Source organism: Culex pipiens, chromosome 3 (assembly GCF_016801865.2).
Source record: "Culex pipiens pallens isolate TS chromosome 3, TS_CPP_V2, whole genome shotgun sequence".
In the NCBI taxonomy this organism is placed as follows: Eukaryota; Metazoa; Arthropoda; class Insecta; order Diptera; family Culicidae; genus Culex; species Culex pipiens.
In genome coordinates, this window is record NC_068939.1 from 173,354,144 (window position 1) to 173,378,066 (window position 23,923).

Below are 23,923 nucleotides of genomic sequence, written 5' to 3' on the forward strand. Positions count from 1 at the left end.
CAAACACAGACAAAACAAGGGATATAAAAGAAAACAAAAATGAATTCAAAGAACTGGGAAAATAAAAAAGAAGTAGATTGCCAAGGACCTAATATCAACCTTCATTTTTCAGGGCACCCAGGCAGCAAACAATCACTTTTTTGAAGATTTTGAAATAAAAGAGTAAAAGTAGTTTGCAAATAAGAAAAATAAATAAATGAAAATACATTAATCAACAAAGCAAAACAAAATAAGAAAGGTACTCCGTGATTTTTGTAACAGACAAGTTTGTACCTTTAAAACTTCGGAAACATGAATGCATTTAATGAAACAACAACAACAAAATTGCATGAAAAAAATATGTATTAGAATCAGTTCGATAAAATAACAAGTAAAAAAAAATCTGTAAAAGAAAAGAAGAAAAAGCAGACAATCAAACAGGGCTTATCAATAGACTATTTTACTATTTTAAGAGGGAAGTGGGAGGTATAACGAAAAACCAAATGAGATTTGTAATATTGTGATTGGATAAAGAACTTGATCAACAGGTGTTCGGGGTAAAAAATTGACATTTTTCAAAAAACAAAACAAAAAAAAAGGACAGAACGAAGTTTGCAGAAAAAGAAAAGACGATTATGAATAAATGTGATAGTAGTAGTATGTACATTGTTGACGATAAAGTAAGGCAATCAACGATAAAAGATAAATCAAAAAAAGCGAAAAAATACATTACAGAAGAAAGTCTCCTACTATCGATTCTCATAAACCACCATGAAGTAATAGTAGTATGTTATCCAGTAGAAAACAAATTTTAGGCAATAACTAAAAAATAATTTTAGCTCAAAAAAGTAACAAATCAGCGAATAACAAGTAGAAAAAAACCAGACAAAGCACAAAAAAGGGAAGGAACCAGTTTTTAACGAACTCAGAAGCAAGTGGATGATTGGTCTATCGCTAAAAAGAGGTGCTGTGCATTGGAATGTCAGAAAAAAAAACAAAATAAATTAAAAAAAGGCCCAAACATGGTAAATATGATTATCAGTGCAGAGAATGCATTTTAGATTGTTTTCAGTTCAATTGATTATTATTATCATTAAAAATTTGAAGTTTTTTGCAACCTGATTTTTAGGAACAATATTGAAGGGGGGGGGGGAGAAAGCGACATAAACTTAGAAAAAAAAAATAGGCAAAGGCCTAATGAATTGAACAACAAGGATCAAAATGCTATGAACTAAAAATTTTAATCCACATACACACATACAAGTTGACGAGAAAATTCAATATGAAAAAATGACCTTATCAATGCAATTCTTAAAAAAAAAACTTTCATCAGGTTAAAAAGCAAAAGCACTTTTAAGTTCACCTGGCCGAAATTTAAGAAACATGATTTAGTTGCGCAGTCACGGCGAGAAATTTTGAAATCTGACTAGGAATATTTGAAACTATCTGTAACAACCCCAATAAGCATCCTACAAAATGATTTGAGAAGATAAAGTTCAAGTATAATTTAAAAAAAAGTAAAAGTAATCTAAAAACAAAACAAAAGAAAAAAAGGACAAGACGAAGTTTGCCGGGGTCACCTAGTTTTCCATACTAAAAATCCATATGGTACACTTGCCCCACATGAACAAGTTTTTTTTAAAGCTCTCAACAAAAATAACCAAAAGTTAAATCATACTTTAAAATAGGTGCAAGTCATTAGTAGGGACACTACTGATCTAGCATTTTGATAAAATGAGCCTTAAAACGAACCCTAAGCCTTATTTTGTACTTTCCAAATATTATAAGAAAACAAAGGTTTTGAAAAATCTTCATTAAATCTTATGCCTCGTGGCGTTTAGGTCGTTTTGGGGGATATGTGGTAGTAGAATCAGCTAATTGCATTGCTAGCAACAATTCCTCATACTGGAAATTATCAAAATTGTAAAAATTACGGCCGTTCGAGCGATTGTTCTTCTTGCCCCATATGGTCGTCTTGCCCCACCTTCCCCTATAACATTTTCAACAAAATACTGCGTTTTGACGATTGAACGGTTCTTAAAATAAAACAAAGTACCGCTGAAAGATATTTTACAAAAAACAAAAAACAAAAAACAAAAAACAAAAAACAAAAAACAAAAAACAAAAAACAAAAAACAAAAAACAAAAAAAAAAACAAAAAACAAAAAACAAAAAACAAAAAACAAAAAACAAAAAACAAAAAACAAAAAACAAAAAACAAAAAACAAAAAACAAAAAACAAAAAACAAAAAACAAAAAACAAAAAACAAAAAACAAAAAACAAAAAACAAAAAACAAAAAACAAAAAACAAAAAACAAAAAACAAAAAACAAAAAACAAAAAACAAAAAACAAAAAACAAAAAACAAAAAACCAAAAAACAAAAAACAAAAAACAAAAAACAAAAAACAAAAAACAAAAAACAAAAAACAAAAAACAAAAAACAAAAAACAAAAAACAAAAAACAAAAAACAAAAAACAAAAAACAAAAAACAAAAAACAAAAAACAAAAAACAAAAAACAAAAAACAAAAAACAAAAAACAAAAAACAAAAAACAAAAAACAAAAAACAAAAAACAAAAAACAAAAAACAAAAAACAAAAAACAAAAAACAAAAAACAAAAAACAAAAAACAAAAAACAAAAAACAAAAAACAAAAAACAAAAAACAAAAAACAAAAAACAAAAAACAAACAACAAACGACTTTCGGGAAAAAATCGGTACTTGTAAAAAAACTGATTCTTTTCTTTAATTTTATATCCCTTGAAGTTAAATTCCCAAAATACGTGTTTTTTTAAATTGTTGGTTAGATTATTACTGCGGGCGTCAATAATTAGAGTTCACGCGCGGTGATACGACCGCAAGATAATGGTCGCATGACAGCCGCATGACAACCGCAGAACAATTTTTTGGCTGTTAAAGGTTGCCTTGAGTTTTCAGCTGACTTTTTGGAAAATATTCAAAACAAATCAAGTTGACAGCCAAATCAACGCAGAATTTCAGTTCAACTTGCTGATTTTTACACAGCGGTAGTTAGGCGGCAATAATCCCCTGTCATTCACAGCGATGGAGAAACTTGATTTTATCTCGCAATAAGCAATACTAAAAAAGACATCTTATGAGACATAGTGCACAATGGTGCAAAACATTAAAAGAGATATGATTTTTTAAAGAAAAAGTATTTTGAAGGTGTCGAAAACTTGGACTTGAACATTTTTTAAAACAAAATCATAATTGCAATCGAAAAGAATTTTAATTTTAATTTTCTTTTCTTTTTTTTACCTACTTAAAATATTTCTTGAAAAAAAATCACACCTGAAAAATATAAAAAATGTCCTAGAATTTTCTCTCTAAGACTTCGAAAATCGGGCAATTGGCCTCACACAAAAATCGAATCGATGAAAATAAGTTTTTCTAAGTGTAACGTAATAAGTCTGTTCTTATTGACTGACAATATCTCGAAGACTATTGGTTAAATTTTTTATGTTAAAAAATGAAACCTTAGAGACCTTTTCTAAGCTTTTAAATTAAAAATATTTCAAAAATTTCGTTATTTGGTCTGATACATGAAATTAGGAAAATTTTCAATTTGTGGGCGTTTCGAAATCAAAGCAAGATTTTATAAGGCAGATGCAAATATTTTTTAAAGTGTTTGTCCCTCTGCTCTGAGTCAAGGGGGGGAAAATATAAATAAAAATTTAAAGAACAAGGCAGAATCTCAACATTTGAATGAAAAAAGTGTTTGAAAGTACATTTTACACTAGTTCAGTTGTTTTAAAATTATTAGTTTTCAAAAATGTAAGATTTGACGAAAACATTTTTTTTGCGAAAGAAAATAGTTTAGCGTTACTGTACATCAAAATTTTTCGAAAAATTCTTTGGATTTTTTAATAAATCTAAGCATGCTTCAAATGATTCTAAATGCAGGGAATGTATTTTCGATTAGCTTATTACACATAAATTTTCATGAATTTCCATGAAAAAAAAATTGCCGCTAGATTTTTAAATAAAAGTTGTTCCAGCCTAATTATAACCAAAAAAAATTGCCAAATCAATCGAAAAATTCCTTCTCTAGACTCAAAATTTCATACATTTACATGCCCTTTTGATGTGATATGCCTTTAAAATTATATGGAGATTTGTATTGAAAACCTAATGAAAACTGCTTGTTTTGTCATAGGTACAAAATTTCACCCAAATAAAAAAAAAATATATTTGAAAATAGCAAAAAATGTGAAATCGTAGAGAACTACTCTGGTGCAAGAAGGCTATCAAAACCTCCTAGCCATCTTGCACCTAGTTTCAAGTATGAATCTCTCAAAAGAGACCGTCAAGGCCATGCTGTGGAGCGAACAATTTGACTTGTGATGTTTAGAGTCAGTATTTCTATAAATCTGCAAATGAAAGATTATTGATGAAAGCCAAGTTTCCCCACACGGGTGGAGTAGTAAATTTAACAGTTTTGTGGTTACATCCCCAAATGAGGTTTGGTCAAGTGTAGAAGCATTGATTTATTTACAACAGGTTTGGGGTCGGTTTCCATAATTATTAGGTTTAAGCTGATTTAGACGGTGAATTAATTTCATTGCCGCCGTTGTTCGAAGCCGTTGATGCGTTTTACTAGCCTCTGTTAGCAAAACTGTTTTCCCGGCCTGGGTAAACATCAGTCTCGGGATCAACATTTGCATACAGCTTGTTAGTTTGGCAAGTTATCGGGCTGTTTGGATAGTGCCTCTACACAACTATTTATGTGCCCATGTTTGAAAACATCCCGTGTGGAGAATGGCACTGTTTGGGGTTGCTTTGTTTCAACTAAATGAACCCAATTTGATGAGACTTCAATGCTATGAAGCTTTTAAAATTAGTGTTCTAAGAAAATTCCGATAGATTTCACGGAACTGGCAACCCTTCATCATTAGCGAAGGTGACTCCAATCCGTAGAACGGAAGGCTCTTTCCGGCATCAAAGTTCAAATTTCAAATTTCCCCGGCTGTCGCCGCCGTCGTCGCCAATATAATTACCTGCGCGTAGATCGTCGGCTCACTCCGTTTGATGTCGGACTGCCGGGGCCGGCCAAGGGTCGCACTCACGTACATCTGCTGCTTCTGATGGTGCTGCTGCTGCTGCTGACTGGCCAACGAGGTCAGGTCGGCGTACGTCAGGTCGTGCTGTGAACGAAACAAGACGAGAAGTCAGCGTTTAAAGCTTTCGCTGTAATTACTTGATTGAACTCGCTTACCTTGTGCCCGTCACTTCCGTACCCGCCGATGACCGGCGTCGGAATCATCGCACTGTGCACCGGGATGTAGTTCTGGTTGTCCACGGGGTTGTACTGCTGCTGCATGCAGGACCCATCGCCCCGGCCCATCGTCGCGTAGAACGTCCGGCTGTCGTACGTGCCGGCGACCATTCCGACCGGCAGGCCCGGCTGCTGCTGCTGGTGGTGGTGCAGGTGCTGCTGCTCGGCCAGGGCCGCCGTCGCGTACAGCCGCGGATGGGCGCCGGAACTGTTGAGCCACTCGAACGCTTTCTCGTCTTCTTCCGGCAGCAGCGGAAGGTTCCCTGTGGGATGTAGATAGACTGAAACTTATGGCACACACACTTGAAGTGAGGATTGGTGGTTGTGAATCGTTTTGTTTTTATTCAAGCAACTTGCCGTGAATGGCATATCGTCGCTTGTGTGCTATCTTATGACACGTCTGCTTTTTAAAAAGACAGGACGTGTCACAAGATGACACACAAGTGAAAATATGTCAATTCATCTTTAGAAAAAACATTGCCTGTTGAAAAACAAATGGAAGTAGAGGTCCAATCATCTTGAAACAGTTGGGTCATTCTCCGCCGAGTCACACCGCAGTTGCCCCGACCCCTCATCGATTTGCGTGAAACTTTGTCCTAAGAAGTAACTTTTGTCCCTGATCAAGAATCCGAGGTCCGTTTTTGATAACTCGTGACGGAGGGGCGGTACAACCGCTTGCATTTATGAACATGCGAAAAAAGAGGAGTTTTTCAACAATTTGCAGTCTCTAAAGGTGATGAGATGGAAATTTGGTGTCAAGGGGACTTTTGTGTAAAATTGGACGCTCGTATTCAGAATTCCTCAGGAAAAAAAAAACATTTTTTTATCAAAAAAAAAAATCAAAAATAGTTTTAAAAAATCTGCTTGTTTTCGGTACTAAGGTGTAGAAATTTTTAAGCTCAATCTTTTGTGTTTTATCCAGCTTTGCAGGGTTATTTTTGTTAGAGTGCGACAATGTTTGTCAAAAATGTAGAGCAGACAACTACATTTTTTTATGCATAAACATAAGAAGTTTGATTTGATTAGATTAGATAAGTAACCATCTCGAGTAACCTGAATTTTAAGGAAAAACAATGAGGTTCCTTTTTTTTTCTTTGTTGCGTGCTTCGTGTCTGTAGCGGGTGATCTTGAACGGCCATGATCGACACAAACACTTTGTCTAAACTTTTTTTCTCTTTCTTTTTTCAATTTTCAATCGAATATAAAAAATAAATTAAATTAAAAATTAACTTTTTTTTTTCTTTCTTTTTTCAAATTTCAATCGATATTTTAAAAAATATGGCCTTTTCTAAGGACTTCTGCACATGTTTAATAATTCTGTTTGGTGAATAAAGTACAACATTTTCCTTCATTAGGTAAGTTATTAAACTTTATTTTTATTTTTTTTCAAATAAAACTAAGATTTTTGTCATTTATTTGAAACAAATTACAACCGTAAAACGCTATAGAAAATTTAAAAATATTAGAAATTATATAAAATTATGACATTTTGATTCTTTTATATAGAAGTAAGAATTTAGAATTTAACTTTCAAGCAAATCTGGGCACTATTTACCTTTTTTTCAAATTCATTCAATTAGCTTTTGAAGTAATTTTCATAATATCGATGAATAATTCAGGACAATTAAAAAAATCTATTATTAACATTTTTTTCTAAATATATTTGTCTCAGCCAAAATAATCGCTAGTTGGAATATTTTATTGTAAGAATCAAAAGCTTTAATGGTCTCAAACAAGTTTTTCTTTCTAATTTAAAAATGCATGCAAGCAAAGAAAACCATAAAAACTCATGTCAAAAATAGAAAAAAAATCAAAACTATTTTTTATCATTCCTAGTTTTTAAAAATTTGTTCGTTCATTTAAAAGATTCTGATACTGATTTGACGGTTTACTTTTTACTTTCTATAATATTCTATAACTTATTTTGCTACTTTAACCCCATTCTAATCGCAATCATCTACACTGAATTTCTGAAAAATTGGTTGGATTATAAATTCTTATGATTAATATCAATAGCAAAAACACCGACATGAAAAATTTTCGAAATTCTTTTTATGAAAATTTTAATGCAAAAATATGAAAAAGCAGATTAAACCTTAAACCGTTAGAAAAAAATCAATATGAACAAATATTAAAATATTTAAAAAAGGAGAAAAAATTATAATTAAACAATTTTCTAAGTTTGTGTTTTGCTCATCCTTCTAAATTTTGTTTAGTTATTAAAATTAAACAAAAAAAGTCGAAATGCATATTTATTGATTTGACTAAATATTTTTTGACAATTAAATCATTTTTTTCAATTTTTTTATGTTAATAACATGAGAACATTTAGAAAAAAATAAAAAAAATTGCCTAAAATTTGAAATGAAGAAAATAATGTATTTCTAGAACTCTTCAAAAAAAATATTGAAATGATAAAATTTCAACAAAGTATCCTTTTCAACATTAAAAATCGAACCATCGATTCGAATTCTGTTTGATGCTGTTTCTAAGAAACTCATTTCCTGATTTACAAATTCTTAGAGAGTAAATTGTATGAATGATTCTCATCTTTTCAAAGATACTTTTGAATATGCGATTCTAAACGCAAAAAATGTAAATGTATACCAAAAAACGGCTGTATCTTGAGTGTACATTTTTTTAATGAAAGTTGTCGTTTTTAGTCCCCTAAAACAAATAAAAAAAACGAAAGATTGAAAAATATGTATTTAGGGAATTCAACTTCAAGATATTTTCAAAACTATTTTTTTTTCAAACACCATTTTTTGGTCGTATGACTCAGTTTAGTATTGGTGAGTTATGTTTTTTGCAGTGCTGGCATTCTCGCACCTTGCGAGAAAAAATCCTCTCTCTCGAAAAATTGCTATCTTTGAACGAATGTCTAGCGCCAGGCGTGAGCGAGCGCTCGCGGCGTAAGCGAGAACGCGAGAAAAAAGGCGAGCGTGAGCGAGGAGAGGAAGCGCGACAAGTTCTCTTCCTCGCTCGCGAGTGAGAAAAGCTTTCCTTCTTCTCACTCGAATTCCAACACTGGTTTTTTGCAAAGGTTAATAATTTGATATTATTTCCTAATTATTTATTTATTTATTTATTTAAAAATTTCATTTTCACCTGGTTCCAATCAAATTTTACACATTTTCAAATGGTGAACAAAACCAGTAAACATTGGCTGATGGAAAATGCAAAATTTATCAAAGACCAGGCCAATTATCTAAGTGATTAAATAACCAAAATAGTAAATACGATTTTCTAATGTTCACAGAATCCCAGTAGTTAAAATAAAATATTGTTTTTCCTTAGTAAAATTTTTCTTATGACCAACTTAAACATAATAAAAAATAATAGTTTGAATTATGGACACTTAGAAAATTTTCGAACAAATGATTAATTTCGTTGGGGGTCAATCAGTAATAAATAAACAACTTTCTTTTTTTTTTACTTTTTGCAAAAGTGTTGGTACGAAATCCACATTTCATGGCCAAAATAATGTCTTTGACAAAATTGGTCAAAATTTTCAACAAGATTGGTTATGACTGCTGCTTGTTTTTTTTTATTATGTTGGAATATCATATGAATAAAAAAAATCCTTTTAAAGATACAAAATTTCATACATTCAGTTCCCAAAACTGACTTGTATGGAAAATCTAATGATGCAAAATGACTTTTTTGACGTAGGGAATACAAGAACAAAGTTTAATTTGAATAAAAAAATACAAAGATTAAAAAAATGGGCTTGAAATTTAGTTTTTTAATTGAACTTATTTTTAAAAATATGAAATGACCTCAAATTTAAACAGTAAATTAAAACTGATATTTTTGAAATAATTAACTTTTCCTGCAGTTGAGAACTGTATGTGTAAAATTGTCGTCAGAAGAGATATTTTCAAACTCAATTCTTTCAATGTTACAGCTCTTGTGAACGATTCTGCAGCATACAATGTATGTAGCGACTCCAATTACACTAGCAAACAACTTTCCTTCACTAATTTGAATGTCCCCCCCCCTCACCACGCTTCCTTCCCCTCTAACCTACCTTGCGGTATAATGTCCGGGTTCTTCTCGATGCTGTCGACGCTTCCGTTGCACTGCTGCAGCTGCTCCCGGGCCAACTCCCCGTCCAGCGGCAGCGATTGGCTCAGCCCGGAGGCGTCGTTCGTGGACATTTGGCTGCAGTCACCGGCCCGGCCATCCCGGTCGGCGCCACTTCCGGAACCTCCGCGGAGTCGCGTCACACACACCACGATCGAGGCCAGCGAAATGACAGCGGCCACCGCTCCGACTAGCGTTCCGATGAACGGTTTGATCTGGTGCAGCGTTGGTGCGTAGACGAGGGACAGATCTGACGGGGAGGAAGCAATTAAAAGTTTTTTGGTTTTTAGAGTTCATATTTTTGGGGCGTTTTTAGGAGGAAGTCCAGGAAATAATAATTCGACTCACCGGTTTGCTTCTCCGGGTTCTTGACGGTGAAGGCCTGCAGGTAGGTGAGGTCGCTCGAGCCCTTGGAGTTTTTAGCCGAAAGGTAAATGTTGTAGCCAACTCCCGGCTCCAGCCCCTTCAGCTCAAACAGGGGCACGCTGTAACGAATGACGCAAAAAAATCAATTGTTAGTAAAATCTGTAAATTTTGGCAAATTACTGCTTCGTACCGAGTTTTGATCGAACCAATCAGCTGGCGGTTTCCGATGACGTACATGTCCGCTAGAAACTCTTGCTGCAGGCCACCGTCAAATCCTTCCAAGCACTCGATCTGGACCATGTCAAAAGTTTGATTGAGAATGGTACAGTTTGACAATGGGTCGGGTTTGCCTGTGTGATTAAAATTTATGTGGCGTTATTTTCGTTGAATTACTTGCAACTTCAAATTTTTTTTATTTTTTAGCTTGATATTAACGAGTCCAAATTTCAAATCTTACCTGCTGGAATTAGGTTGAAAACGCATGGCTCAGTTTGCGTCCCAATCTCATTGCTACCCCAGCAAAGCAACGTTCCGTAGTCCTGCAAAAATAAGAGTTAAAATTGGATTATAAATCAACATTTCGATTTCAAGGCTTGTATGTAAATGTACTACCATACGAAAATACAGCATTTTCGTATAAAAGACGCATGGAAACATCTTTACCCAACTGACTTAAAATTTGAAAGGTTCATTAGACCGATTCTTAGCGGAGCAACACCAAAATGTCACTTTTTCAATTTTCAATGTGATTTTTTGAATGAAATATTTTATTTTTATTATGATTCAATAATTGCAATATGCTTTAAATGCGTTTTCTTACCTCAAACGCCAAAAATATTCACCAAATGAGGTCTACAAGGCATTGAATGGGAGAAAAGTTTTTTCATAAATCTGCTACTTTCGTTGTCCCGTCACGGAAAGAAATGGCTGGCAAAAACTCAAATTTCAACCAATTCTTTCAGTTCAAGGAGCAAAAGATTCGTTTTTTAATTTGTGATAATCTGTAGAAGAGCAAAAATTAAAAAAATAATAAGCTGGCAAAACTGTAGCGATTGCCTTGGTGTGCCTTTTAAAAGTCCTGTTTCACGATGTTGTCCCGTCACGCTACATTTTCATTTCAGAGGAAGTACAGGTACTGTATGGTTCATTCTACATAGCTTTTGTTTGTAGGAAAATCAATTATCTTTCCAAATATGTAATAACATTGGGGGGTTTCCTCTTTTATTTTGCAACTATAGCCAAAACGCTAAAAAAACTTGGGAATTTTTTAAAGGAGCCGAAGAACCGGTCATTAGGGTATTTGTCCCTATTTTGAGCCTAGTACGTATTTTGGGTCTACCAAACTTAATGCAACGAAATTGAGCTTTTCACCAAATCTGGCAGGGATCTGCAACTTGAGAATGATACATGCTGTCATTATCTTCATTTTGGTGGGCAAGGATCATTCACTTTTTCCTCCTAAATTAGAAATAAAGCAAAAAATATATCACTCTTCACATTTTTCTTGGCAAATCGCTAGGTGCCCATTAGGTCCAAAATATTCACCACTTTTGCTTACCGCTTGTTGACACTCAGCGTCACGGTTTTCATCGCTCAGCACATGAATGAGAGCCGTCCCCCGAATCTCCAACCACCGGCAATGTGTTTTTATTGGTGGGTTGCACAATCCCATTGCAAAAACAATCACTAAATTGCCACCAAATCAATAAAATAACTAATTAAAGTTGCTTCGTCCATATCGGAGAGAAATGGATATATTTTCTCGAATTTTACAGTCTTTCTTGCATATTTCGAGCTCGTTGTTTGGCTACGCAACAATTGTTTAATTATGTTTAAAACTCGTAAAGAATGATATAAATCATGTCCAAGCTAATTATGCACGTAATGCAAGTGAAATCAATCATTCTAATGTTTATTTGTGGCTTAAAACATCACAATGATTTAGCATATTTGTCGACCGAATTTGTGCGGCTGTACTGTACGAGCTGGGGCTGAACCGTACGTCAAAAAAGTTCGCCACGTGCTTCGAGATTTCAACCAATCAGAAAGTAGGCCGAAAATATGCACAAAGAAGGTCGTATGCTAGGAGCAATATCCCCAAAATAGGGGCAAAAAGTGTTTTAGTTTTTCGTGCTTTTACAGCGATATAAGGTATTTTTATCAAAATGTTGATAATGTACAAGCTTAAGCATTAAAAACCCAACTTATTCATGTATAACAAACTAGGCTGCCAATAGCATCTTTGAGAATTTACAAACTAAAAGTGCGCTCTGCTTAGTAGGCCCAAAATAGGGACAAATACCCTAATATTGTTAGACAAATGCAAAATTTTATTTTAAGTTCTTAGTTTTTTTTTTTCAAAAAATCAGGTTGACAAATTGATTGATAGTAGCATTTTTTTTGAGAAAATACCTAGTGCAATCGATTTTAACAAATCAGACTACTTTTAGCAATATTTCCAAGACTGAGCAATTTTTTTTTTAGATGTAACTTTGTATGTATGATCAAAGAAGCCATTTTGCCTCATTTTGTTCATACAGGTCTCCATTCAATTGTATCCTGAGAAAAGATCTTTCTATAATTTTTTTTGCGTAGATGAACCTCGCCCGTATGTCATGTCGAATTTCCCGAGCAATCCGATAAGAATATTTGCAGACATTGGCTCTTATGATTTTTTTTCTTTCAAATATTGGGCTAGATTTTTCGAACTCCAAACTATTTTTCCTGAATAGCCCAACTTTCTTTTCAATTCAAGAAAGCTAAAATCGGTTGAAATGGAGCGAAGTTATGATTTTTTGAAAAATGTGGTTTTTGAATCGACGAAAATGGCAATTTTTCGTACACTTTGTCTGACACGGCGTAGGTCACCTTAATGGCAGTTTATTTTATTTTTATTTTATTTTTTAACTATCATATGGAACTGCTGAAAAGTTGTAAATATTGTTTAATTTTTTCATTTGACAGCTCCCACAAAATTTTGAATTGTAAAATATATATTTAAAAAACACATTATTTTACTTGTTTTAGATGACATAAAATTACAGGTTTTGGAGCTATGGCACAAGTTGGTCAAAATTTTTGGCAGTGTTGCCAATTTTTCGAAACATTTTTTCTAAAAAGTGCAAAAAAGTTTAAAAAAAATTGTTTGACTTCATTCACTTTTCACTTCGTGATCTCAATTTCGAGTTATACCCACTGAAAAAAAAGTGGCAATTTTTGTTGTAGAAGTCATGATCAAACTTGAACATCCCTGAAATAATAATATTTTTCGAAGAGATCAGAAAAATCCCTACATTTCCTTAAAAGACATTAAAGACTAGACTAATGGTTGCTGAGATACAGCCTCTGAAATAGAAACAGGAAAATTGTGTTATAAAAGGCCCTCAAACATGTTATTTTGACCATATAAAATATTAGGGATGATTTTAAAATTTGAAAGTTTTTTTTTTTTATTTTCAATGGAACGGAGAAGTTTACGATATTTATTTTTATTTTGAAAAAAGGATGAATATTTTTTGAGTTTTTGTACACTGAAACGATAACGATAATCTATCGTTAACGTTATCGTCATTTCGACAATTCTATCGGCGATAATATTATCGCCGATGACATACGATAATTTATAAAATCTTTCTAAAATCGACTTAATTCAACCATAACATGATATATTTTAAATGCATTCACCAAAAATATATTTGTGAAAAATTTAGTAAGTTTCAAAGTATAAATACTCAAAATTGTTCACAAATTTCCGTATTTTTTGAATGTACTAAAATTTTCCAATTCTTGCAATATGGGTAGCAAACAAAGCCAAATTTTGTATGCATTTTCACTATGTTAATTTTTTTTTTTGCTGAAAGCTAAAATTTAAGCAAGATACCGTATTTTTTACTCAAACTTTAAAATTTTGCAATATGGGTATCAAAAGATTTGAAATTTTGTATACATTTTCAAAACTTTTAGTTTTTTGTGGAAAATACTAAAAATTTTCACAAAATCCCATATTTTTTTTCGAAAGTACTCATTTTTTTATAATTTGTAAGATGGATATCACACTTTTTGTAGTATTTTTTTAAATACTATAATTTTCACAAAGTAACGTATTTTTCAAAAATACTCAAATTCGCAATTTTATGACACAAATTTTAATATTCAACAAAAAAACTCTTATTATTTGAAAATGCATAATAATTTTCGCTTAGTTTGATATTCATATTGCTAATTTCAGTATTTTCAAAAAAAAAAAACGGTATTTCATGATTTTTCTTTTGAAACTCATATTGCAAATAATGCAAATTTGTGTACCTTCGAAAAAATGCGGTATTTTGTGAACAATTTTGAGTATAAATACATTGATCGTTATCGTTAGACGATAATACTATCGACGATAATTTTATCGATTAACAACCTTCCCGGGCGGACGGTAATAACAAAATCGATGCCATTTCAATAACAAATATTGTTAAAATAAAAAAAGTGTTATGGAATCTTCATGAAAAATCCATTTTAGCATTAGGGTTTAATAACAGTTTATGTTATCATAACAATATTTGTAATCGGTCTGATAATGGTTAAAGGCAAAACAACTTTGGAATAATTGTGTTTTGGTTTGGAATAACATTTTTTGTTATGGAAGAATACCTAAAACTGTTATCGGGATGATCGGATTAGTTGTTAAAATAACAAAAAATAATAACAAAGATTTGTTTGAAAAATTACTAAAAGTGTTATTAGTCTGTTATTACAATAACAATCCAATAACAAAAAATTCATAACGACGAATAACAAATCTTGTTATAAATAACATAAAATGTTATTAGCCAAGTATTTTAAAATATCAAAAAACGTTATTCCCGAGTTATTTCCGTCTGCTCGGGTTGCTTACAAATTACTATAATGTTATCAATAATATGTTCAACATATTCAGGTAGCAAAACGATTTAAAAGATGCAAAACTTAAACAATGAACTCAAAACAATTCAAATTATGTGTTCATGCGTTGTGTATACATTTTAAAAACATTTTGAATATCTTATATATTTTTTTTGCTCAAATTTCGGTCCATCAATTAGGATATAGTTTTCTTACTTTTAACATTTTTATGTTTAAAAAAAAAAAAGATTAAGATAGTAAATTTTTCAAGAAAAAAGAATTTTATTAATACACTTATAAATACGTAAGCTTTGCGTACCTTCGAAAAACAAAATTTCAGTATATTTGTATCATTAAAAAATTCTTCAAGATCCTCCCATTCCGGATAAATCTCTAACCTTCCCGCTGCCCGGTAAAAACGGACGTGCGAAAAATGCTTTTTTCCATTAGCGGGGGTTGCAGAGAGCCGTTACCACGGTTGTAGGAAGCAAGCGCTTCCTGGTATCCAATTTCATCAAGATTTCCCAGGATTTCGCGCGTCACATTCCGGCGGACCCTGCGGCTACTGATGACCGTACACCAAGAGTGAAGTTTTATGTTATTTCTCGCGGGGTTAGACGACCATGGTTGGCGTAGATTCCACCGCGATAGAGCAGCAGCTCGTCTTTCGTGTCCCGGCGCCTTAATGTATATGCATAAAAAAAGGGGAAGGTACTCGCCGTCCCCGAAAGGTAGGCAAAAAGCAAACAGCTATTATGTTTTCAATTATCATAATTTCTTGTTTACAGTCTTGGCTTCGCCGACGAGGAGTTTCTTTGTCCATTTGAAGCCACCATCGGCGGGGTGACTCTTCAATGATGGGGGGCTCGGGGTGAAAAGTCGAGAAGTCAGCTGAAGAATCGTGAGGTTGAAGGTTAGCAGTCCCGGGCAGACGGTAATAACAAAATCAATAATATTTCAATAACAAATCCTGTTAAAATAACAAAAAGTGTTATTATTTTATCCTGAAGTTCAACATAAAGAAGAACAAATAATAACAGTTTCTGATAAAATAACAAAATTTGGTATTGAAGTGATATTATATTGAAAATGTTTAATAACACGCTAATAAGAGGAAATGTTATACATTTCAAAAAATCTCCTAATAACAAAATTTGTTATTCGTTCGGTATACTGACTTAGGAATAAAATTACCATAAATCGCACAAATGGAAAAGTTTCTAAGTGTCCATAACACAATCTGTTATTATTTTTTTCTTTTGTTAATTATGTTTAGATCTTTGGGATAATTTTGTCTAATTTCGTCGGGGTCATTATCTTGGCCATGAAATGGGGTCCTTAAGCTAAAATTATTCTGAAAAGTTGAAATTTTGAAAGTTGATTTTTTTAATTTTTTGATATACCCCCTAAGGGACTTTGCTAAAATTGGCTAGAACTATGGGATAATTTTGACCAATTTCGTCAGGGTCATTATTTTGGCCATGAAATGGGGTCCTTAAGCTAAAATTATTCTAAAAAGTTGAAATTTTGAGAGTTGATTTTTTTAATTATTTGATATACCCCCTAAGGGACTTTGCTAAAATTGGCTACAACTATGGGATAATTTTGACCAATTTCGTCGGGGTCATTATTTTGGTCATGAAATGGGGTCCTTAAGCTAAAATTATTCTGAAAAGTTGAAATTTTGAAAGTTGATATTTTTAATTATTTGATATACCCCCTAAGGGATTTTACTAAAATTGGCTAGAACTATGAAATAATTTTGACCAATTTCGTCTGGGTCATTATTTTGGCCATGAAATGGGGTCCTTAAGCTAAAATTATTCTAAAAAGTTGAAATTTTAAAAGTTGATTTTTCTAATTATTTGATATACCCCCTAAAGGACTTTGTTTAAAATGGTTAGAACTATGGGATAATTTTGACTAATTTCGTCGGGGTCATTATTTTGGCCATGAAATGGTGCCTTTAAGCTAAAATTATTCTGAAAAGTTGAAATTTTGAAAGTTGATTTTTTAAATTTTTTGATATACCCCCTAAGGGATTTTACTAAAATTGGCTAGAACTATGGGATAATTTTGACCAATTTCGTCGGGGTCATTATTTTGGCCATGAAATGGGGTCCTTAAGCTAAAATTATTCTAAAAAGTTGTAATTTTGAAAGTTGATTTTTTTTAATTATTTGATATACCCCCTAAGGGATTTTACTAAAATTGGCTAGAACTATGAAATAATTTTGACCAATTTCATCGGGGTCATTTATTTCAACATGAAATGGGGTTTCAAGCTAAAATTAATCCGATAAAATTAACTTTTGAGAGTTAATTTTTTTGAAATTTTGTTATATTCCCTAACGGAATTGATTTATTTATTGAGAATTTTTGAAGTGTGAATAACAAAAACTGTTATTATTTTCACAGAGCCAGGAAGTCGGAGTTGACGTTGAAGTTCGAGCTGGAGTGAGACCTCGGAGACTGCATCGGATTCATCTAATTTTCAGCAACTTTTACTTGGAGTCGGAATCTGTGAAGTCGGCTATTTTTGGAGAGCTGAAGTCGTCGTTGACGTCATATCCTGCATCCAGAGTCGGAGTTGTCTTCAAAGTATGGATCCAAAGTCGCTTGGAGGTACCCGACTCTGCAGCCCTGACTAGTACAGAGGAGTTATGGCAACTGCAGGTTTATTTGCAAATTACAAATAAACCAAAACAATAACTTTTTTTGTTATGGAGACATACCAGTTCAATAACATTTTTTGTTATTATGCTGCTCCACCTCTCCGCACAAAATAACAAATCTTGTTATTCCTTCATGATTCCTTCTGTGTTATTGGTTTGTTATTGTAATAACAACATAATAACAGTTTAAGTTATTCTTCGAACAAATCTTTGTTATTGATTTTTGTTATTTTAACAACTAATCCGATCATCCCAATAACATATTTCGATCTTCTCACAATATCAAAAACTGACCTTCCCAAGTTATTTCCGTCTGCTCGGGGTAGCGTTTTTTTTCTTGATGAAGTTCCACGAAGGACTTTCAGCGAGAAGCGAGAAAATGATTTCTTTGTTTTTGTTCAGAATTCCACAAGTTATGCAATAATGGTGGTTACTTAACAAAGTTGCTTGTTGCTTAATTTGCATAAACTATGTGAGAAAAATGTTTGCCTCCTAGAAAGAAGTATTCTGAAGTGATTATTAATTTGCTCCAAATCTTTAACTAACTCCAAAAGAAAACTCCACGTGCAAAACTAAATCATCAGCATCATCACCGCCTCCATCACACACCTTGTCACGTTGGACTGAGCGGTCGGGCGTGGGTGGTGTATTATAATAATAACAATCCTCACACATCGTCACTCCCACCTCATCACACTACACGACTACTATTCATTTTGGAACACCGGCAATGTTGCTGCCCAGCTCCAGTCACTTGAGCTGAACGCGTCCATGTAGCTGATGATGGTCAGTGACAACAGCGACGTCCTTCGAAAGTTTTAGATAGGGGAGTTGGGGCAAAAAGGCTCACCATGAAGTTCTGGCTTCTAACTTCTGGCTTCTGACTTCTGACTTCTGACTTCTGATTTTCAGCTTCTAGCTTCTCGCTTCTGACTACTGATTTCTGACTTCTGATTCTGACTTCTGACTTCTGACTCTTGACTTCTGATTTCTGGTTTTCAGCTTCTAGCTACTCGCTTCTGACTGCTGACTTCTGACTTCTGACTTCTGACTTCTGATTTCTGGTTTTCAGCTTCTAGCTACTCGCTTCTGACTTCTGACTTCTGACTTCTGACTTCTGACTTCAGACTTCAGACTTCAGACTTCAGACTTTTGGCTTCTGGCTTCTGGTTCTGGCTTCTGGCTTCTAGCTTCTGGCTTCTGAACTCTGACTTCGGACTTCTGACTTCTGACTTCGGACTTCTGACTTCTGGCTATGCCTTCTTTTTCTGGCTTCTGGCTTTTGGATTCTAGCTTTTGACATTTGGCTTCTAGCCTCTAACTAACAGAAGCCAGAAACTAAAAGCTAGACACTAGAAGCCAGAAGTCAGAAGTTAGAAGCCAAAAGCCATGAGCCAGAAGCCAGAAGCCAGATGTCAAAAGCTAAATCCAAAAGTCATAAGTCAGAATTCAGAAGTCTGAAGTCAGAAGTCAAAGGCAGAAGTCAGAAGTCAGAAGTCAGAAGTCAGAAATCAGAAGTCAGAAGTCAGAGTTCAGAAGTCAGAAGCCAGAAGCCAGATGTCAAAAGCTAGAATCCAAAAGTCATAAGTCAGAATTCAGAAGTCAGAAGTCAGAGTTCAGAAGTCATAAGTCAGAAGTAATAAGTCAGAAGTCAGAAGTCAGAAGTCATAAGTCATAAGTCAGAAGTAATAAGTCAGAAGTCAGAAGTCAGAAGTCAGAAGTCAGAAGTCAGAAGTCAGAAGTCAGAAGTCAGAAGTCAGAAGTCAGAAGTCAGAAGTCAGAAGTCAGAAGTCAGAAGACAGAAGTCAGAAATCAGAAGTCAGAAGTCAGAAGTCTGAAGTCTGAAGTCTGAAGTCTGAAGTCAGAAGTCAGAAGTCAGAAGTCAGAAGTCAGAAGTCAGAAGTCAGAAGTCAGAAGTCAGAAGTCAGAAGTCAGAAGTCAGAAGTCAGAAGTCAGAAGTCAGAAGTCAGAAGTCAGAAGTCAGAACTCAGAAGTCAGAAGTCAGAAGTCAGAAGTCAGAAGTCAGAAGTCAGAAGTCAGAAGTCAGAAGTCAGAAGTCAGAAGTCAGAAGTCAGAAGTCAGAAGTCAGAAGTCAGAAGTCTGAAGTCAGAAGTCAGAAGTCAGAAGTCAGAAGTCAGAAGTCAGAAGTCAGAAGTCAGAAGTCAGAAGTCAGAAGTCAGAAGTCAGAAGTCAGAAGTCAGAAGTCAGAAGTCAGAAGTCTGAAGTCAGAAGTTAGGGGTCAGAAGTCAGAATCAGAAGTCAGAAAAAATTTGCTTGTTGATTAATTTTTTTCAAAGGCATACAGAAATTTTACAAATTTCAATAAATTGAATTTAAAACTAAACATATCCAAATCTTTCGAGTACCCCTCTGTCCCCTACGCAGTAATCATCATTTCGCAACATGTCCCGCCCGTGTCCTGAATCCAAGGATCTGTGCACCGGTTCCCGCTTATTTATTCATAGCATTTCATCCGAAACAAGGCGATATCCTTTCGGAAGGACCTGACAGGGGACAGGACAGCCAGCGCAGACAGTCCCTTCATTTTTCGTGTGAATGAGCTGTTTTTTGTTGTTGTTGTTGTATTCGTTGTTTTTGCTATTTTTTCCGCCCTACTTCCAGAAAGGATAATTTTTTCCACGCCACACTCATTATTCATGGGAGGTAAATTCGAATACACCACGTGGTCGTGTCGTTACACACACACTGTTGACGACTGCCACAAGGACTGCCCTGAGGAATGTTTTACACGGGAATGTGACAGCTTGGACTGTCCTTCTGTTGGTGGTGGTTGAGAGATGTCACCAGGAAAAAGGGGAGTTGTGAAAGTTTATTTTTGGTAACGTGTCTCGATTTTAGCAAAATCAAATTTTACAAAAAATCTTCATTAGACATTCATAACCCATTCAAAAACAGGAATATGTAAGTTTACATGAAAAGTATGTAAATTTAAATGTTTACATGCAATTTACGTAAAATTACTTTTTTAAATTAAAGAGCTCCTGAAATACTAAAAACAGATACTCACACTCTCGCTGATCGGCTTGAACCGGAAGATGCTCTTGGCGTGCTCGCTGGTCACGTGCGTCACCGGAATGTCCAGCGTCTCGGAGACGGACGTGTTGTGCTTCCAGACGAAGGCCACCTCGGGCGGGTTCGCCTCCAGCTCGCACGCGATCCGGGCCTGCTCGTTGCGGCCCACGTTGTACACGGTGGCGAGCCCGGGCCGGCAAACGGGGGCAACTACCAGGAAGAAGAAGCAAAAAATCAGATAAAAAATGATAATATTTCCTGGTTTGCACAATTTTCCAAAGTCGTCAGATATGTCGTCCCGACTTCAACCCACTTCCCCAGTAAAACCCTGCAGGGCCAAAAAGTTAATTAAATGTGTCCGCTTTTTTCGGTGGATCTGGATTCCAGCGGCGTCGGAAACGAGATTTCCGATCCGATCCGGGCGATAATCGTATGAGCCAATTACCATGTAAATTAAAGTCCTACTTTGGCCACCCCCAAAATAAACACCAGCTGGGTGTGAAAAGCACTGGGAAAATTCTTTTCAACACGAAAAATGTCGTGTTTATTTTTAATATCTTGAAACCTCATATTTTTTCACAAATTGCTTTTTACTATTTGCTTTATAATATTACATTAACTTTTTTAATATCCCAATTTCTTCAAGTTTGTTATTTTCAACTGTGCCTCAACTGATCCAAGCGATCGGAAAAGGAAGAAATTGCGAAAAATAAATAAATGGAAATGCGCAACCACTTCATGAATACAATCGTCCGGCTTCAGAGATTGAAAAGGGGACAACGCGACAAATTCAGAAACCAACTAAGAAAGGATTAAATGAAATGAGTACGTGACATTTCCATCCGGGATTTTTAATATGGAATTTTAAACAATTTAAAATAAAACTAAGTTGCAACTAAAAAACACTTTCCATTTAAACAATTATTCCAAAAATCAATTTAACAGCAATTCTCACCATGGAAATTGGACTTTTAAAAACTGAGAAGCCACTGAAAAATCAAATTCCTTTTAACTAAATATTTTTAAAATCAATTGAACAGAAATTGTTTTAATTCGAAAAAAAAACTATTTCTTTACAAAAACCGGAACTGGATTTCATTGCTTTGTTCATGCAAAGCTCCAAACAATTTTGAGAGCTTTTCATAGAAATCGTTGCTAACATTTCATAAGAGCAAAATTTATGATTCAGCTCTTTTTAATTGTTTGAAAAAAAAAAACAATTATCAGGAATATTGTAAAATTTCACAAACATTTATTTTTTAATTTAAAAAAAAATTAAATAAAACAAACTTTCAATTGCAAATTTGATGTAAATCATAAAAACAACTGCCGAAATTGAATGATGCAATTCAACTTCTTTCGTCATTAGGAAAAACGAAAAAATGTAACCAATCAATAAAAAAAATATCGATCGATATCTTAGAGAATTGCTTTGAATTACTCAAAATTTTAAAAATGATTTCGCAAGCTGTCGTTGCTCGTTTCTCAAAGTTTTAATTGAATGAAAAAAGTTTATTCAACAATTATCAGTAAAAAAATAAGCAGGAAAGTTATCACATTCCAAAATAATTCACAACTTTAAGATTGTTTGTCAAAAAAAAATAACTTTTCAAGATATTTTTTTAGTACTTCAATTGCAATTGAAGAATTTATTTTCTTACATTCTGGTTGAAACTTTGTTTCAAATGAAGCAAATTAACATATTTTTAAAAATTTATTTACAAGTTTTATTTAAATAAAATGTTTCAAAAAAATATTTTGACTGATGAATTTAGAAAAAAAACTATTGCAGAATAAACTTAACTTATAGTTCTCAAAATCATATAGAAAAGGTAATAAATTATAATTATAAATCATAAAAAACCGTGTTAGAAAAAAAAATAAACTCTCTTTAAATACTCTTGCAAACTCTTCAAAAACTGTTTGAAAAGATTTTTTTTTTTCCGCGGTCAGAACAGATATGCTGAAGCTATTCCTATTTGTGAAGCTTTTGCAGAACTCTTGAGACTTATATATTTTAAGAAAAATATGATTATATTTCCATAAATATCATATTTTTTTACTTTTAAATCGTTTTTCAAGGTGAATTATTATTTTTGATTTACTGATCGAAATCCTTATTACAAATTTTTTATTTAAGTGTTATATACATTATTTTTTAAATAAATGGCCTTAAACCAATACGTTCAAAGAGTGCCTTCCCTCTGATACGTCTTTAATTTAACTTTCCATAAACCACGTGGACACTTTTTTTGAAATCTCAGACCAACACAAATAATATAAGGTTTTTTAATTATTGAAAAAGAACAATTTTGATTTTAAGAGTTATTCTGTTTTTTATTTGTTCTTTATGCTCTTAAACCAAAAATTCAACCATAAATTTTCTCTAAATTTTGAAATATTCAAAAATTACTTACAGGACCTTCAATCGGACCAAATGGAACAAACCCAGACATTTTAGATGTTCATGTTCAAGTGAGGTAGGCAAAAAACATGTACAGTAAAACGGGGTGACTTTGATAGCCGGGGTGATATTGATAGGTTTGAGATTTTTTCGCCAAATGAAAAGTACAAATAAAATACGTACGGAATTGCATGGAATCAAACTGACCGGAGTAGAGAATGGTTCAATGTACTTCTAGAAGAAGTTTTCATTAAATTTTGAAAAGTATAAAAAGTTAGTTAACTATAATTAAGAAAACGTTAATGAATAGCAATATTTTCATATTCTCAAAGTATCATGATTTTCTCAATGAAAATGATTTCAAATCGGAAAATGGAATGCATTTTCGGATTCTTCGGACAATTTTCCACTGGGAGAAGGTAAACGAAGTTAGTAAATAATACAAATTGTGTGTTTTTGAAACATAAATAAAAAAATGTCCAAATTTAAAGGCATTTTCAGTAAAACAAATTTTATAGAAAGTGTGTTTTTTTTTATTCGTGCTTCGAATTCAGTTTAAAATGCAATATGAATTGACAATTTTACAAACAGAACAATTTTTAACAAATTTCATGCAAAATTCTGACTTTTCAACAATTTTACCTAAAATTTATATGTATTTTGTTAAAAAGCTATAAACTTAGTTAACTAAAAATAAATATTGATTTTTTTTTTAAACTATATCAGCACCTTAAGCGATGGTACATTCGACGCAAAAACAAAATTTGAACACCTTCAACCTGATTTTAACAACAAAAACTATGACTATCAAAGTCACCCCGGTATTCAAAATAAGAATTTTCAACTGAACTATTTTTTTAAACATTGTTGAAAAAACTTTTTTTCAAAAATAGTGCATGAACATTGTGTGGTCTACCCTAGTACATGTTTTAAAAATAATAGTCTTGAGAAAACCATTACCAGTTGGAAAATATTCAAAAATAAATTAAAATCCTGTCAATGTCACCCCGGTTTACGGTATGTAAACCCTCTACAACCCAACCCCGCCTTTAGACGGGCTTCAATCTAAAAAAAATCGCCAAAAATCCATTTTTCAACCAATTTTCGATCTTAAAAAAGCATTGGCGAACTTTAAAAAGCAAATGTCATTCATTTAGGGGTCAACTTTGGCTGTGTTTTTTACTAACATTTCCTATATTTTAAGTAAAAA

The 23,923-nt window shown here is 33.3% G+C and overlaps 1 protein-coding gene across 4 annotated transcripts in view; it reads right to left on the minus strand.

The window, feature by feature from the left end:
• Positions 1-23,923, minus strand: part of LOC120417046 (nephrin) — a 392,997-nt gene that overhangs the window by 8,607 nt on the left and 360,467 nt on the right. For 2 of the 4 annotated variants that reach the window (XM_039578999.2, XM_039578994.2), the window contains exons 10-16: positions 20,305-20,519; positions 10,187-10,268; positions 9,920-10,079; positions 9,712-9,848; positions 9,308-9,613; positions 5,218-5,540; positions 5,000-5,146 (exon numbers count right to left, since the gene is read on the minus strand). In XM_039578999.2, coding sequence (XP_039434933.1) covers positions 5,000-5,146; positions 5,218-5,540; positions 9,308-9,613; positions 9,712-9,848; positions 9,920-10,079; positions 10,187-10,268; positions 20,305-20,519 — 1,370 coding nt within the window. The remainder of the gene's footprint in view (positions 1-4,999; positions 5,147-5,217; positions 5,541-9,307; positions 9,614-9,711; positions 9,849-9,919; positions 10,080-10,186; positions 10,269-20,304; positions 20,520-23,923) is intronic. The other 2 variants (XM_039578995.2, XM_039578998.2) reach the window with 2 other exon arrangements.